The sequence below is a fragment of the Ambystoma mexicanum genome, chromosome 2p (genome assembly GCF_040938575.1).
Source record: "Ambystoma mexicanum isolate Mex_15411 chromosome 2p, UKY_AmexF1_1, whole genome shotgun sequence".
Lineage (NCBI taxonomy): Eukaryota > Metazoa > Chordata > Amphibia > Caudata > Ambystomatidae > Ambystoma > Ambystoma mexicanum.
Window position 1 is genome coordinate 1,100,608,154 of NC_090923.1, and position 16,123 is coordinate 1,100,624,276.

General features: G+C 44.2%; 1 protein-coding gene across 3 annotated transcripts in view; it reads left to right on the forward strand.

Annotated features, from left to right (window-relative positions):
• The first annotated feature begins 3,216 nt into the window (after window positions 1-3,216).
• Window positions 3,217-16,123, forward strand: part of MACROD1 (mono-ADP ribosylhydrolase 1) — a 1,116,388-nt gene continuing 1,103,481 nt past the window's right edge. The window contains exon 1 of one of the 3 annotated variants that reach the window (XM_069645104.1): window positions 3,217-3,673. In XM_069645104.1, the coding sequence (XP_069501205.1) occupies window positions 3,373-3,673 (301 nt within the window). In that variant the 5' untranslated portion in view covers window positions 3,217-3,372. The remainder of the gene's footprint in view (window positions 3,674-16,123) is intronic. The other 2 variants (XM_069645106.1, XM_069645105.1) reach the window with 2 other exon arrangements.

Sequence of the window (16,123 nt, forward strand, 5' to 3'; positions counted from 1 at the left end):
GGAACTCAGTGGAAACCATGCCGACGATCAGGAGAGGCTAAATAAAATCTACATGGCCATCACAAATTGGATGTCCACAAATTGGCTATGCCTTAATGTTAGTAAAACTAAGTTTATGATATGTGGGTCCAAGCATTCCCGAGAGAGTTTAGGACAGGAATTTTCTAGTTTCCATATTGATGGAGGTCTTGTTCCGGTAGCTAGGAAGGTTAAAACTCTTGGCACCTTCATGGAGGCCACGCTCAGCGTCGATGCCCATATGGACTACATAGTTAAGAACTCTAATTTCTACCTTAGAGTCCTGAGATTGGCTGGTCCTATGATCACGAGGGAAAATCGCGCTAATCTGGCACGAGCTACTATCTTACGCGGCTCGACTATTGCAACTCCCTGCTTGGGGTAGCTAGTAAGGATTGCATTCATAAACTGCAGAAACTCCAAAATGAAGCAGTATACATAGTCTATAACATTGCACATAGAGAGTCAGTAACAGTGGCCCATAGAGAGCGCCATTGGCTCCCGGTGGCAGCCAGAATTCTCTTTCAATTGTTGACATTGCAACACAATGTCTCTTTGGGTCCGCATCCGAATACCTAAAAGAGAACCTGGAGATGTATAGACCCAGTAGGACCCTACGTTCAACAGAGGCCTGTACCCTAAAGGTCAACCGATTCAAAAGAGTCTGGGGGAATGGCTGCTCCTTCTCTGTTCGTGTGGCGCAGGCCTGGAACGAGCTCGCTGAATCACTTAGGAAGAAAGAAAATCATTCCACTTTCAGGAAACTCCTTAAGATCAGGTTGTTCGCTTAGGATGGACCCCAGAGTGTTTGTTTTGTAGTGCTTTCTTGTCTTATGTTTTTCTCTCTTTCGGGCGTCTGGATGCCTGAGGGCTTTGGTGCTTTATAAGCACACAGATAGATAGGTGACGCTGACCACTAACGTAATTAAAATAGGTGGAGCATATCCTTATGACAAGTAATGTCAGCTTTGAGGGGCAGGTGATATGATTTAGTGCAGTAAGGGTACTCGAACCTAGGACGATGCATCAACGGATAAGATTTCCACAAGATGGCGGTGCCAAGGCAGGCTTTTTCTTCGGCAATAAAAGTGAGGAAAACTAAGGTAAGGTGCATAGGAATTTGTTTTAAGATGGATTGATACACGATTGAAAACACATGCCTGATCGATTAGGACAATAACATTTCTTAGCGAACTACCCCTTTAATTCACTTCTCCTGATTTCTGTTACAAAATCTCCCTCCCAGCTGTGGCAAAATGTTGGCATGCATGCAGTACTTTCAACTTACCTCTCCCACCCCAGATGGAATAGGTTTTCACATACCTCTCAACTCACACGCTTTTGGCAGGTATCACCAGCCAATGAATCTGTTCATTCATCTGCCAAGCCCCTAGCTCGTATATGCAAATCAATGGGCTCCCACACCCCCTAAAAGGAAATCTTGTGTCTTCACCCACCCTGAGACCAGAAAAGGGTGAGAGTATGGTTTTGACAGACATGCCAACATTGTGGAACCCATGAAAGCATACCTGCCTACATTTGAAAATCAAAAATCCTGATATGTATGCCCCGCCCACAGCCACACAAGACTCCGCCCATGTACACACGGCTCTGCCCACACACCCCGCCCATCCGGCAGCAGTCTTTGGCAGCCAATCGTGTGGACAATCTGACAGGACCGGAAATAACACCACTTTCAATAAAAATCAATTAACTCAAAAAAAAGAAAAAAAAAGAATTCCTGAGATTCCAGGGTCTTTCCCGCAGACCCAGAGAAATGGTTAAAATTCCTGAGTCTCCGGGAAAAATCTGCAGGTTAGGCAGGTATACATGTTAAATGTTAAAGGTATTTGTACCGCGCACCGTCACCAACGGAATTGGTCCCCAGGCGCTCTGGCGGATCTGTAAACGATAAGGTGGGATGGGTTAGTAAGGTGAAGAGGGAGTAGGATAGTGAGAGGAGTGGTGTTCTATTGGCAGTTTCAGCTCGGTATACACCAGATACTGAGCTTTGGTGCAGGTATTGGATCGGTGTCAGTCCGTGTGTGCTGTTGCTCCGGCTTATGTGCTGTTGCAGTGTTGTAAAGTGCGTGCGGCTTGTGGTGTGAGAGATGGTTGTGTGAGTTTTTGAGTGAGATAAGTATGCAGAGTTTGAGGTTATATTGGTTAGTGGGTTACCTGACCTTTAGCATGCTAATATTCACAGTTTTCTCTAAGTGTGGCACTTGTTGACCTTTCACAGTCCTATCTAGAAGCAGCGCAGGCCAATGTTCACAGTTCTATCTAGTTGTGGGCATGCTAACATTCATAATCTTATCTAGGAGTGGCGCAGGCTGGTGTTCACAGTTCTAAGTGTGGCACATGCTAACATTCAAGTTTCATCTAGGCGCGGGCATGCTATCCTTCAATCAAAAACCTATCTGGATGCGACGCAGGCCAATGTTCCCATTCTATCCAAGCGGGGACATGCCGACATTCACAATTCTATCCAAGTGTGGACATGCTAGCATTCACAATTCTATCTAGACCTGACGCAGTCCAATGTTCACAATTCCATCCAGATGCGACGCAAACTAATGTTCACAATTCTATCTAAGTGTGGACATGCTAATATTTACATGATAGGGAGATTTATTTCCCTACAGAAATCGGGAGATTGTAATTTTCCCATAGGGATGTATTGTGGTTATAATTATTTTAGGCCTCAGACAGTAAAAAAAATAGCACTATTTTTTATTGAAAAATCAGGAGTCCCCTGCCTAAATCAGGAGGGCTGGCATGTATGCTTTGGCATCTGCGTTGGTAATGTAAACAGACTTAAGCATGTTGGTAAAAGGAATTATATTCCGAGGGAAAGGAGCGGGGCATTGTGGAAAAAGAAATAGAATCGGGAGAGGGTTATTGTACTGTGGCGAGGAAGGAATCGTAGTATTTAAGATTACCGATAAGTAATCAGATTATTTTAAACAGTTAACAAACCTTTCACCGGTTGTAAAACAAAAAATAGCGTCTGAAAAAATGTATAAACCTACTGCGACAACCCCTCTCGTTTGGAATTTCGAAGCTATACTTTACTTGTGACCGCCAGCTGGAAAAGAGATCTACAAAATGGCCGCAGCGTCAAAACGAGGCATAGAACGCACGAGGTAGGCTGTAGCAGTGGCGAGCTTGCAACGCAAACAAGCACAACGTGGTTCAGACAGTTGTCATAAGAAAAGACGGGGAGGGACCTGCCCGATCCGTAAAAGGAAAGGAGTAGTAGAGCGCAGAGTGCAAGGTCCGCTGACCCGAAACCTGAACCGCTGACGCTCGGTGTTATTTTGGGCTTTGGTTGTCAGGCTACTCGCTTTTCCGATGTCACCTCATTGGATATTCGTTACTCTCTGCCGCATCAGCTCAGTTCGTGTGCTTCCCTTTGGCGGCCGTCAAGGGCTTGTTGCGAATTACGGTGGTTCGAGACAGGCGAGAAACGTACGTGACGTCATCGGAGGAGCAGCACGTGTCAGCACCCCGTGGTACCGCCGGATTCCCGCGTTTTTTGAAGCCTACAGTGCTGCTCGTGTCCAAGCCTCACAACTGGGTTCCAGTGCCTCAGCCATGGCTGGAAAAGGGGGTCGAGGGGAGCTCAGCGGCTTAGGATGGAAGGAAGCCCGGGGTGAGTGAGCAAGTTTTATTGAATGGATTTCTGATTTCATTCCTGGAACGAGTAAAATTAAATTAAAGATAGAAATCTTTATGGTTATTTTCTGCAGGGGCTTTTCTGTTTTGGGGGGCATTAGTGTAGTATGAAGAAAATATTTCCCAGAGCAACAAACCAAGAGACTTTTTGGAAGTTTCAGGTGGTGTGGTACATTTATACAAAGTATTTTTGATGGAAGTTTTTGAGGTGCTAAGGAATACTTGTAAGAATGTTGTAGAGAGACATTTAGTAAAGACGTTTTTGGAATATGGTATTATGAGAGATAGGCCATTTTCTGCAAATAGGTTTTCTTAATCAAGTTTCTATAATAGCACATATTGAAAAGTGTTTTTTATCAAGGACATCTCCGGCGAGGAACACATTCGGAGGCCGAGGGGTTAGGTAAGGTATTTCTGAAATGGGTTTTTGCCCTGGGGAAATTTAGATAAGGACAACCCTGAACATTGTATGGAATTTCGTTTATGAATGAAGTTTCTATGAGGTGCGTTTCTGAGGGAAGTTTTGGAATGTGCCTGTAGAAAAGGGAGGTTTCTCTTAAGTGCAGTCCTGAGGGTGGTCGTTTTTCCAGGGATAGTATTATTTTTTAGGAAGGTCTTTGAGTGGGCATTACACAAGGGACAGTGTAATGTAAGATACAACATTCTTCTACCATAAATTGGTACGTTTTTTGTGGGTTAAAAATAGCAATATGCGCCCGGATACCCTAGGGTGCGGTGCTCTTTATAAATAAATAAACAAATAAACAAATAATTAAATATATAACATAATGCAATTACAAGAAGTAACACCACTTAACCTTTGACCTGAGATGTCACAGAAACAAAATCATATAATATGCTAGCCAGCTATTACTGTTTTCCAGTGATCCAGTGACATCACAAGAAATAACAAAACAAAATGGGTGAGCTGTGGGCACTGTGATCAGACTTCAACAATAAATGAATACACTGTCAGAAAGAAACGGAACTGCTTACATTGGGTGGCTTAAAACGTAATTGGCTCTACCAGCTTTTCAAAGTTTCCATTCCTTGTACGAACTGCCTCGTCCCTTCAGGCTTTTCAGAGTTACTGAAATGACATGAAGCTGGCTTTTTCTCCCCGCCCTATGTACTATTCGGAGGCTAATGAGACCTAATTAACTCAGTGCATCCCTGTTGCATTTTCACAGTTGAGTATGTCACATGACGGTATTGGCTTCAGCCCTGGAGGCCTTTTTGAAACATCAGCCAAACATGTAAGACTCCGTCCCAGCCATACGGCTCTTTTGGAGGCTCACCTGATTGCGATTGACGTTCCCAGTCTTCCTCGCTTGTCGGCACATTGACCTGACAAGAGAGGCTGACAGTTTCACTGCAGACCACTCCAACTTTGTCCCAGTAAAAAAAAAGAAAAGTAGTGGAACTATGTTCCCCACAGCCACGCCCCTTCACTGCCCTGCATTCCATACACTACTCCCCCACAATTGAAACCCCATGTATTGGTCCTGCCTTTCCCCCACTCTACGTAGTACAACAGTTATATTGAGACTGAAGAAAACACTGAATGAAAATGCACTTAAATGACCACCATTAGTTTCGATCATTGTCCCCCACAACATACAGCTTCATGCACCCCGCCCCTTCATAATCACCAGTGGCGCAACACCCTTCCACTGACCAGGCTTCAGCCCCCTACCCCCACTGACATTTTGGGCTATGTTAACTCGACCTGGCTGACCTATAGAGCCATGGCCAGACAGAACAGGACACAGGTGTTAAACAGCACCGGGTCTTCACTGTTAATAAAGGCCCCGCAATTACGAACACAACTCAAACTGTTAGCACGTGATCCAGGTTTTGTTTGTTTGTTTATTTTATTTCTATAGCGCTCCGGACCCGGGAGTAAAGGGGCGCTTAGTACAAGTTACAAGGCACAGTACATGGTAATAAACAGTAATAGTTGAACAACAGTTATATACAGAATATACAGACAGTGGAGGTGATAGCAACCAATAATGATAAAATGAGACATATGCAATATGTACAGTATATAGCTAAGTTTAACTTAAAGGTTGACTTTTTGTCAGAAGCCACCCAATGGCAAGTTTCCTGAAGGACTGGAAGGATTTTGATGACTTAATATTCAATGGCAGGGCGTTCCAGAGTTGGGAGGCGAGGACAGTGAAGCTCGAGCCTCTGGCTCTTTTAGAGGTGAATCTAGGTACTGTGAGACATAAGGTATTGGAAGATCTTGTGGTTCTGATGGAAGATTTCATGGTCAATTTGTTAGTAAGGTAGGGGGGGCTAGATGGTTGAGAGCTTTGTAAGTGAGGCAGAGGGTTTTTAGATCGATTTTATGTTGGATGGTGAGCCATTTGCATGTAGTTCTAGTGGCAGAGATGTGCTCACGCCTGGGAATGTTTAGCGCTGCCCGTAGCGCATTGTTTTGAAGGACTTGGAGTTTACTAATTATCGCTTGGTTAGCCCCTAAGTAGAGGCTGTTACAGTAGTCTAACTTAGATTGTATAAGAGCTCTGGCTAGCGTGAGGCAGCTGTTAGAGGAAAGAAATGGTCTACAGGCTCTAATTAGTTTTCCTGTATAGGCAGTGGCTGAAGCGGTCGAGTTGACTTGCTTAGTGAGGTTAATATTGGCATTGAGATGGAAGCCAAGTGTTTTCACGTTTTTGGCAACCGGGATAGTATTTCCATCAATTATGATGTTGGAGTAGTTGGGACTTAATTTTTTGGTGAACCAACAATGAGCAGTTCAGTCTTCTCGTCATTCAGGCAGAGGCCATGTGTGGCCATCCATGCCTGAATGACAGAGAAGATTTCATTGATCCTGGCTACATCAGTATTCTAACTGCCCGAGATGGTGAGGAGTATCTGGGTGTCATCCGCGTAGTTTGTGTAGGTGACACCCAGACGGTCCAGTTTATCAAAGATGGGCTTTGTAAAGATATTATATAGGGTGGGTGAAACACATTAGCCTTGAGGGACACCGCAAGTGATAGGGATGGGGTCTGCTGCTGCCACCGGAGAGATGACTCTCATGGTTCTATTGGCCAGGAAGAACTGTATCCAAGTGACAGCAGAGGGAGAAAAGTGGGCAGCAGAGGAGAGGTGGTTGCAGAGTATTTTATGGTCCACCAAGTCGAAGGCTGCTGAGAGATCTAAGAGGAGTAGGATGGCAGTCTTACCCTTATCTTTAATTTCGTCGATCTGACTTTTAAGATCAACCAGGGCAGTTTCTGTTCCATGTTGAGGCCGGAAGCCAGACTGACGCAATCCGAGTAATTGATTGGACTCTAGGTAATGCTGAATTTGCAAGTAAGCAACTCTGTCAAGGATTTTTAACAGGAAGGGAACAGTTGTGATAGGCCTGTAATTTGTGGGGATGGCTTGGTCCAAGGTTGTTTTTTTTAGTAGCGGGAGGACCCATGACTGTTTCAAATTGTTGGGTACCGAGTTGGCGGATAATGACATGTTTATGAGCTTAGAAATGAAGGGGGCGAGGTCTCTTGCTGCATCTTTTATAATCTGTGCGGGGCAACTGTCCCCTTTGCAGTTTGACGGTTTGAGGGAGTTTATGATTTTTTGCACTTCTAGTACAGTTACTTTTTTGAAGGTGAAGCCATGGTTAGTGTTAGGGGTGGTGGGTGGGCTAGGGATAGGGGGGCTAGGGGTGGGGCTACTATTAGAAAGTTGTAGTCTTTTATTTTCAATTTTTGTTTGTAGGCCAGTGATTTTGTTCGCAAGGGCATCTTGGATACTAGTGCACCAGAGTTGGTCCTTCACGGACGTGTCCGTAGGTGGATTGGGGTTTTCCAACTCCTTCAGGATGGTGAATAATTATTTGGTACTGGAACTTGCATTACTTATTCTTGTATTGTAGGCTTCCTTTTTAGTGCAAATTATTTCTTTTTTATAAAGGGAGGATGCATTTGTGAGATTGATTTTGTGTTCCTCTGAAGGGTTCATTTTCCAAAGGGTTTCCATTTTGGACTTTTTATTTCTTAGTATTTTAAGTTCTGGTGTGTACCAGGAGTTAAGATGTGCTTTGGGTTTACCTTTGCGTAGTTTTAGAGGGGCAACAAGGTCGATAGCTTTGGTCATGGCGTTATTGTAGGTGTCTACTAGTAAATTGAGGTCCGATGTGTTAGGATCAAGTTCAGGGTGGGTTAAACCAATGGGATGAGGGCTTCAGCGGTAATGTTCCGCTTATTTCTTGTCAGACATGCTGGTGCAGGTGGGCACTGTATGTGGTGTGGGTTATTGGTGCTAATGTCAAATGAAGGTAGGAAGTGGTCGGTCCATAGGAGTGGTTGGGGGTCTTTGCAGATAATGTTGCAATTGTGGGCAGCGAGCCAGTCTAAAGTTCTGCCTTTCTGGTGTGTAGGTAAGGTGTTAAGTTGAATGTAGTTGTGTTCGCATAGTGCATTAGCGAGGGAGGATGCTGGAGTGTCGTGAGGATCATTGTATCCCAAGTTAAAGTCACCTAGAATAATATTCTGTGATAAAGGTTTAGATTTTTCAGCTATGAGGGAAGTTATATCTTCCTCGAAGGAACCTACGGGACCAGGGGGTCTGTATATTAGTTCCAGGCTGATAGTATTCTTAGGGGTGGTTTGAATTTTAATGGATAGGTGTTCACAGGAATTTAGAGGAAGGGAGGTCACAGATCTAATGTCAAGCGAGGATTTGAATATGAGTGCTACACCTCCTCCACGGGCATTGGGTCTGTCGGCCCTGAGGACGGAGTAGTTGTCTGGAACCGGAAGGGTTAGAGAGGGACCTGCTGTGGCATGAAGCCAGGTTTCTGTGGTGGCGAGGAAATCCAAGTCTGCTGAGCGGATGTTGTCGGCAATTTCCGTAGGATGGGCCACAATGGATCTAACATTAGGTAAGGCTCCTTTGAGTGGCACAGTGTTTGCAATGGTGTTTTTATTAGAGACTTTAGTTGTAGGATTGTTAGTCATTTTGCTGAGTAAAGTGGGGAGTCTACAGCCTAGTCTGTCGTTACGGGTCGTGAGGTTAGGGTGGGCTGTAGGGCGATGTTCTAGCATATTGAGAGAGTTCTGGAAATTGTCAGAATGGTCATCTGTGGCGAGGTTAGGTAGAGGGTTACCTAAAGTAACGCTGATTTTAGTACTGTGGTCTGTAGGTGTACTGTTGGGGAAAGGAGGTAGGGAGGGCAGGAAGGGTGTGGGGCATGGAACGGGGTGGTGTCTGGGACAGCTACGCTTGGCGAGTCCATTACTGAATGGGATATAACTATTTCTGCTGCATGGCGTGCAATCGGGCATAATGCAGAAGGGGAACATGATGAATACTAGCCAGGCTGGCATAGTTCAGATATTCGGGGCGGGATGATGAAGGCACTAGAGGGATGGTGGATGTAGTTGGCTGGGCTGGTGCTTATAAGCCCTGGGGCAGACAGGCTAGTTAAAGGTAGCGCTGGATTCGAAATTGAAGCACACTTGCAAAATGGCGCGACTAACAGGCAAGTTTAAGGTAGCAGCTAGCTAGCGACCATAAGGCACAACACAATCAAATGTGGTCTATTAGCGACCATAATGCACAACACAATCAGATGTGGTCTGTTAGCGACCATAGGCACAACACAATCAAATGTGGTCTGTTAGCGACCATAAGGCACAACACAATCAAATGTGGTCTGTTAGCGACCATAAGGTACAACACAATCAAATGTGGTCTGTAAGAGACCATAAGGCACAACACAAGTCAAGTGTAGTTTGTTAGCGACCATACGGCACAACACAATCAAATGTGGTCTGTAAGCGACCATAAGGCACCACACAGGTCAAATGTGGTCTGTTGGCGACCATAAGGCACAACACAGGTCAAATGTGGTCTATTAGCGACCATAAGGCACAACACAATCAGATGTGGTCTGTAGGCGACCATAAGGCACAACACAGTCAGATGTGGTCTGTAAGCGACCATAAGGCACAACACAATCAGAAGTGGTCTGTTAGCGACCACAAGGTAGTCTAGGCTATTAAACTATGGAGGGTTAGGAAGCTGTGGGCTAGGTGCAGGCAAGTAGGCACAATAAGCCTCATAGGTAGAAGCAGATGGCTGGCACAATGTGAAAGTGGGTTTGTTCAACTAAATTGTCACAATGCAAGAATAGGCTGTTTCAATTTAGCTGTGGCAGTGCAAGAATAGGCTATTTCAACTTTGCTGTGGCAGTGCAAGAATAGGCTATTTCAACTAAATTATCACAGTGCAGGAGTAGGCTATTTCAGCTTTGCTGTGGCAGTGTAAAGCTGAACACAAGAGTGTCACGGTTAGTTAGTCGATTTAGGACATGAGGCAAACACTGTCGGAGTCCGTATTTTAGGAAGTGGAACTGCTGACGAACATACAGTAAAACAGCCTTTGTGAGCAGGTTATAGGCTGGGGCACAGCTGACATTGGAGTGCAGTTCATGCACAGAGGCAAAACATTGATCGGAAATGCGATTTGGCTGTAATACTACTTAACTAACTGCAAAACAGTTCTGGGCAAAGGGGTCGGCACTCACAATTTGCACATTATGGGCTATGGTGTTATTACCAAACATGAAAGGTGCAAGCAACAAAAGGCAGGTTATATTGTTCGTATAGTGCTAGCATACGTTATTTACAATGGCAGGAACAGAACGCTGAGGCAGTTGACAATTGATGCGTTAGACGTTGTGAGCCATTGCAAGAGACTTATACGAAATGTATGTAGTTCAGGGCGAATGGGCGATAGGTAAGCGCACACAATTATAGCGAGCGGAGTGGAAAGGCTAATCATACATGCGAGTAGCAGACTGTTACATGTGTATACATAAGCGGGTTGGATGGTGCGCAAGATATACTTACTCGCGGTGGTGGGCAGATAATTAGGAAGTGTACTGACAAGCTTTAACAGGCTGGCATGATCGATGTCGGTGACACAATTTAGCAGTATGTTTTTTATCCGAAATGTACATTGAACTAGTTTTGGGAAAAAAGGCTGTTTGTCAAAGAATTTGCTGTTGATTTAAAATGCTCTTTTCTTTGAATTTCTATTCATAAATATTAAAACTACAATGGTAAAAGCAACGTTACAGATGCTGTCACATGATCCCTTCTTCCCCCCATTTTTTTTAAGAGTTCATAAAATTATATTGCACACATAAAGTGCACATTTGCTTTGTATTATTTTAAAACATTGGCTTCTCAAAAATAAAGTCAATAGTGTTGCTGTGCAGTCCAGAATTGGTTGTCTGTCCTTTTCATTGAGTATTAGCCTTTAGTGTGAGCAAATGTATTGTCTCATCAAAATAATCGAGGCCCCATACTCTGTGTCGTTCCTCAAGTGAGTGAACCGTCTCTAGCAACTTGATATTGCAGGACTCCCCGTATAACTTTTCAACTACTAAATTAGGAACATAAAACGGTGGGCCTTATATTAAATCTGGATTATATGACACAGTAACCAGGAGGTAACAGCCGTTACCTCCTCCCCTTTTTGAATAGACTGAAGCAGCAGATCACCAAGCTGTCTTTTTCTCTGAAGTGAGTTGAGTTTGTGTGTGCGCGTTTCACACAAGGATGACATGGTTCACCCTTTCATGCAACGTGTTAGTATGTAGCTGGGACCGTCCCATTTTTATGTTGCTCAAAAAATAAAAACAGTGACCTTGTTTTTTCCACAAACCTTACTAAATTATCTGTGGTTATTGCGTGATGTAACTATGTAACACTGTGGCCACAAGAGGTAGGGGGTGGCCAATGGGGGATCTCCCTGCTATGTTCAGTGCAGGAGATGCTGCTAATGGGATGCTGCCCGGCCTTCCGATGTGCTGCAGATCCCTACTTTGCGCCCACACCTCAATGTGATTGTCCACTTACGGGTGTTTGTAGCTAATCACATCGAGGTGTGGGCGGAATTCCTTGGATTGCTGGTAATCCCAGAGACTCCACGCTCTTACTCGGAGACCTGGAAAAGAGCGTAAAACCCCAGAGTCTTTAGGATAAACCCGGATACGCGGCAGGTATGGTTGACGTGCGTTTTGTGGTGGTTTGTGAATGGGTGTATGTATTAAATAAACAAAAGTATTAGCGAGATAGCTCAGTTAGATGGTACACATGAGTTTTACCAGTAGAGGTCAGGAGCGAATCACCAGTAGAAGATTAATAAACAAACAAAAAACGGTGCCTTCCCCGCCATCTTGCAACGGTGCACGGGTGACACAAAGGATGCGAACGCCAGCAGATTTTCCCGAAAAGTAGGGAAACTTTGTACCTTTTAGTTCCTGCCAATTTCGGCCTCTGCCATCACCTCAAATTGCTAATTTCAATGGCAGCTGCTGTTGGAGATGTGTACTCTGAGCTTTAATGGAAAATAATGTTGTGGTTGCTTAGTTTTGCTGTGAAATACAGCAGAAGCGTTGAATTTGATAACAAAGCAAGCCATCTTTCATACTAAATCCACATTTTCTTTATATTATTTCTTTCAGAAATACAAATCTTTGGCAATGTTTGTGGCATGTTCATACTGAAAAGCAGAGGGGAAGGCTAAGTTAAATAGACAATAAATAAGTATTGTACGTGAACTCTGACCTCTTTCCTGGGCCTTTTTTGTTATAGTCTATGCCACCATATAGAACAAGCATTGGCAATGCCAACAGTTAGGAATTGTGTGTAGGCATGGGAAAGGCACTGCCTTACTGGTATTAACTGGCTATTCACGGTAGCAGTTGCAAAATGGTGCAAGAACCTGGGCATCTAGTAGCAGTGCCAATAGATCCCTAATACTTATAAACAAGCGAACACTGTTGGCTTTGCCAATGATTGTTTTTAACAGGACTTCAGTGAAGAATACACATAGTGCTCATAAATTTAGTGGCGGAAGGCAGACCTGGTTAAGACATTTTTAATTACACCAGTAGTGCCTTTACAACTCAAAATAAGTCATTGGGGGTCATTTCGCGTTTGGAGGCAGCCATGGTGCTATTATGTAATGAGACATGGCCCCCGACCCTCCCACTAAAAGATGGGGAGGCAAAAAGGGGGGGACAAAAAGGCATGCCATAAAAGTTGGGGGGACTTGTCCCCCCCACCCATCTATAATTACGCCCATCCATGAGGTGCTTCGATTTTAAGTTTTAAAGTCACCATTACTGGCATATATAGGTTGTGTGGCAGCAGCTTCATTCATGTGATTTAAAGTGAACATTGCTGGCATAAATAGGTTGTGTGATACAACCTATCTTTGCCAGTAACCGGCACTGTAAATCACATGCGTGAATGTTGAAAAGCTTCCTCTAAATTGCTTTTGCTTCTAATCCCCAAAACCAAGTCTACTGCAAAAGGATACAGACCATTTGCTGTCAGAGGACCCTGTTTGTGGGATGCCCTTCCTCTTCACATCTTAGACTCGCCAAATCTGTTTAGTTTTCGCAAAGCATTGAAACAGTTGCTTTTTTGTTAATTTCACCTTCAGCTGATTAATGCTAACACTCTACCCCCAGATGCAGTTAATCCTGCTAAGCTCTTTTGACATGCACCTTGTAAAATCCTGAAGTCAAATCAAACCCCCCAAAATCCTAAAGGTATGTCAAACAGTGCAGAGTGCAGCCCACCATCTAGCTAACTTAAATGCTATCCCTTTACCATATAATGACCCATCCAGATGTATCTTAAGAGCTTCAAAGAATATATAATCATTGAGAAGTACACGTAATGTTTCAGTCACACAGTAGTGAGAGGCACAGGGAGTCTCGTATGAAGGTTTGCCATGGGCCACATAGAGTGACTATTGAGGAAATCCTGCATTGCCAAACTTACCCTTGCACATGCACCAAGGTGATGGAAAACTGAACATTTTGAGCCAGTCTCTGCCACTTTTATGTCCAGCTGCTGCCCCTGCGAAAATAATCTGAATGGTGGTAGAAAGTTTCCTCGCCTGCAGGCCTCCTAAATTGCACATCTTGGGTTTTTCCACACTGTCTTTGTTATTAGGAATGCCCCTCTGATGGGAAGCAGTTTACTTAATGGCTGCAGCAGTAACCATAAAACAGTTTAGGGACGGCCCTCTCAAAAGTCTCAGCTTCAATTAATGCTAATTGTTCGATGCGCAAATGTTGTGCGCTTTAAGCGTGATTAAAATAGGCATGCCTTTTGTAGCCACCATTTGACAATCGGATGCGTTTATCACAAAGGCTATTCTGGTGTGTTTTTAAGACTTGCACTTAGTAAGACCTATAGGACAGTTTATGGATATCACAATGTGTTAAGTGTGGTATAATCACTCATTCATGGCTGCAGTCCAGCATTTATAATGTTATGTTGTCCAGTATTTATACTGCACGCATCTCAACCCTAGTGTTCTTACGGCACCTGAACTGGTCTGAGAGGTGGCGCATTGTGACCACGCCAGGGCAGGGAAGTATCCAGCATCGTAGGAGTGGGTAGAGGGGCGTACTATGGAAAAAGTCCTATTTCTTTTATCAGGGAAATCGGTTCTCCTAATGTGTCGTCAAAGAAGGTAGCAAGACCCATCTAGCCATCTTAACTGGCTTCCTTGACACTAGAGTTGATTTTCCTGTATTGAACTGAGTAAGTGCATGCAAACTAAACCAGTAATGGTTTGGCCAGGGTTTCCCCGGTCAGATTTTTTAAAATAATGTGTTGAATCATGCATTTCACAGCAAAAATGTCAGACCAATCGGCTGACCATGTAGAATTTACACTCCGCTCTGCAGTAGGCACGTGAAACACTCCAATAGATGCCAGGTCACAGATAGTACTCAGGAGCATCTTGTGATGGGTGTTGATGCTGGCTGTCTCCATAATGTAATCAGGAGGCCCCTCTCTACAATATATTTCAGCATTGCCCCACTTTCAAGCAAGTTATGCCAGCTCAGTACCCCTTTCATGCATTTTGTGTGCAAAGAAAGTAAGTAGTATAAGCAACTCAATGGCAATAGTAAAGACAGACACAAGTGATCACAGTTCAAGAGTGTTTATGAAACTGTATAAATGGGTTGGAAAAAACGCCTAATCTAAACCTAAAGCTAAGATTGGAGCAAACTACGACCATTAAATAATAAGGAAGTCCTAGTGGCGTCTTGCCAAATAAAAGGGCGTATACTAAAAAAAAAAAAAACTATTGCCAATCCTTAAAGCTAAGTACAAAAAGAGTGTTGGATAGTGTTCACAAGAAAAGAAAGAAGTGTTCATAAATGATAAGTCAAGATGGTATAGCCGGGGGTCTCCCTTCCCCACGTTTTTAGCACGGGACAAGGTAGGACTCCTGAGCACAGCACACTCTCAGGCTTTCCCCGTGCGAGGCTACACTTCTGTTCTCTAATATCAGGATCTTTGATGGTTAAGTCTCTTTTCTAAAAAAGTCTCTTGCCTCCGAGGACCTGATATGTTCAAAATAATAAAATAAAAAGTTCCTTTCCGTATGCAAATTGGGTGATGACTTTTCACCCCTGGAGCCCCCTCTTCCGGGCTCAGACCCTTCTTGAATGTTAGCCTCCCTCCGTCGGCTTCACTACGGCTTTTACTCAAAGATTTCACCTGTTGCATTCACAAGTCTCAATGTCTTTTTAAACAATTCACTGTGGACTTCCCTCTGACGGGTTCAGTCATGTCAACACAATGTTCATCGGGGCATCATGCTTCACCCCATTCTGCAGGCATTCCTCAGCCGGGTTCACGTTTGCCAGTTTGACACAGTTCACTTAATTGCAACACATTGCGGGATTCACTTCCATTAGCTTTTACCAGCCCCCACTTAGGCTTTCCAATGATTTGAGGGTCAAATACTTTTGACTGTACAGGTGGTTTTACTCGACCCCTGTTGGACCACTTTGACATTTTCCTTGCGGCTCTGGTAGGGCCTTCTGGTATAGGTAGTTTCAACACAAAAAAGGGATTCAGCCAGAGATTTTTGATTGAGCACCCATGTGGCGCCGGACCCCTCTGCAGCTGGTCTTTCCCCTGCGGTTTCAACAGTTCTTTGATTCACCCTATTTTGCCATTTTCAGCCTTTGCTCAACACAATTTGGTTTCTTATCGGTTCTCCCTCCGACTCACCGGCTATGATGAACCGCTTGGCTTTTCTTGTCTCTGTAGTCAAGGACAATACCACTATAGCAAGCCTCTCTCCCACCCTGGTTATCAGTGTAGGGGGGCTCCAGGTACCGTTGACATATGCTACAGCACACACCAGCTATTGTTTGCGGTCTCATGATTCCTTTCACGGAAGCTTTGTGGGTCTGGCTTGAAAAAGGCACGGTTGCTTCTCTCCTTGTCGCTACCTTTCTCCTCCTCTTGAACTGCCGTCTTGGAATAGCTGTCTCATTGTGCGGTCTGCCTTGCTCGTACTGTGTTCCATATTTTATCCCTGTGAGGAAGGGAAAGGGCTGTCAGGTGTG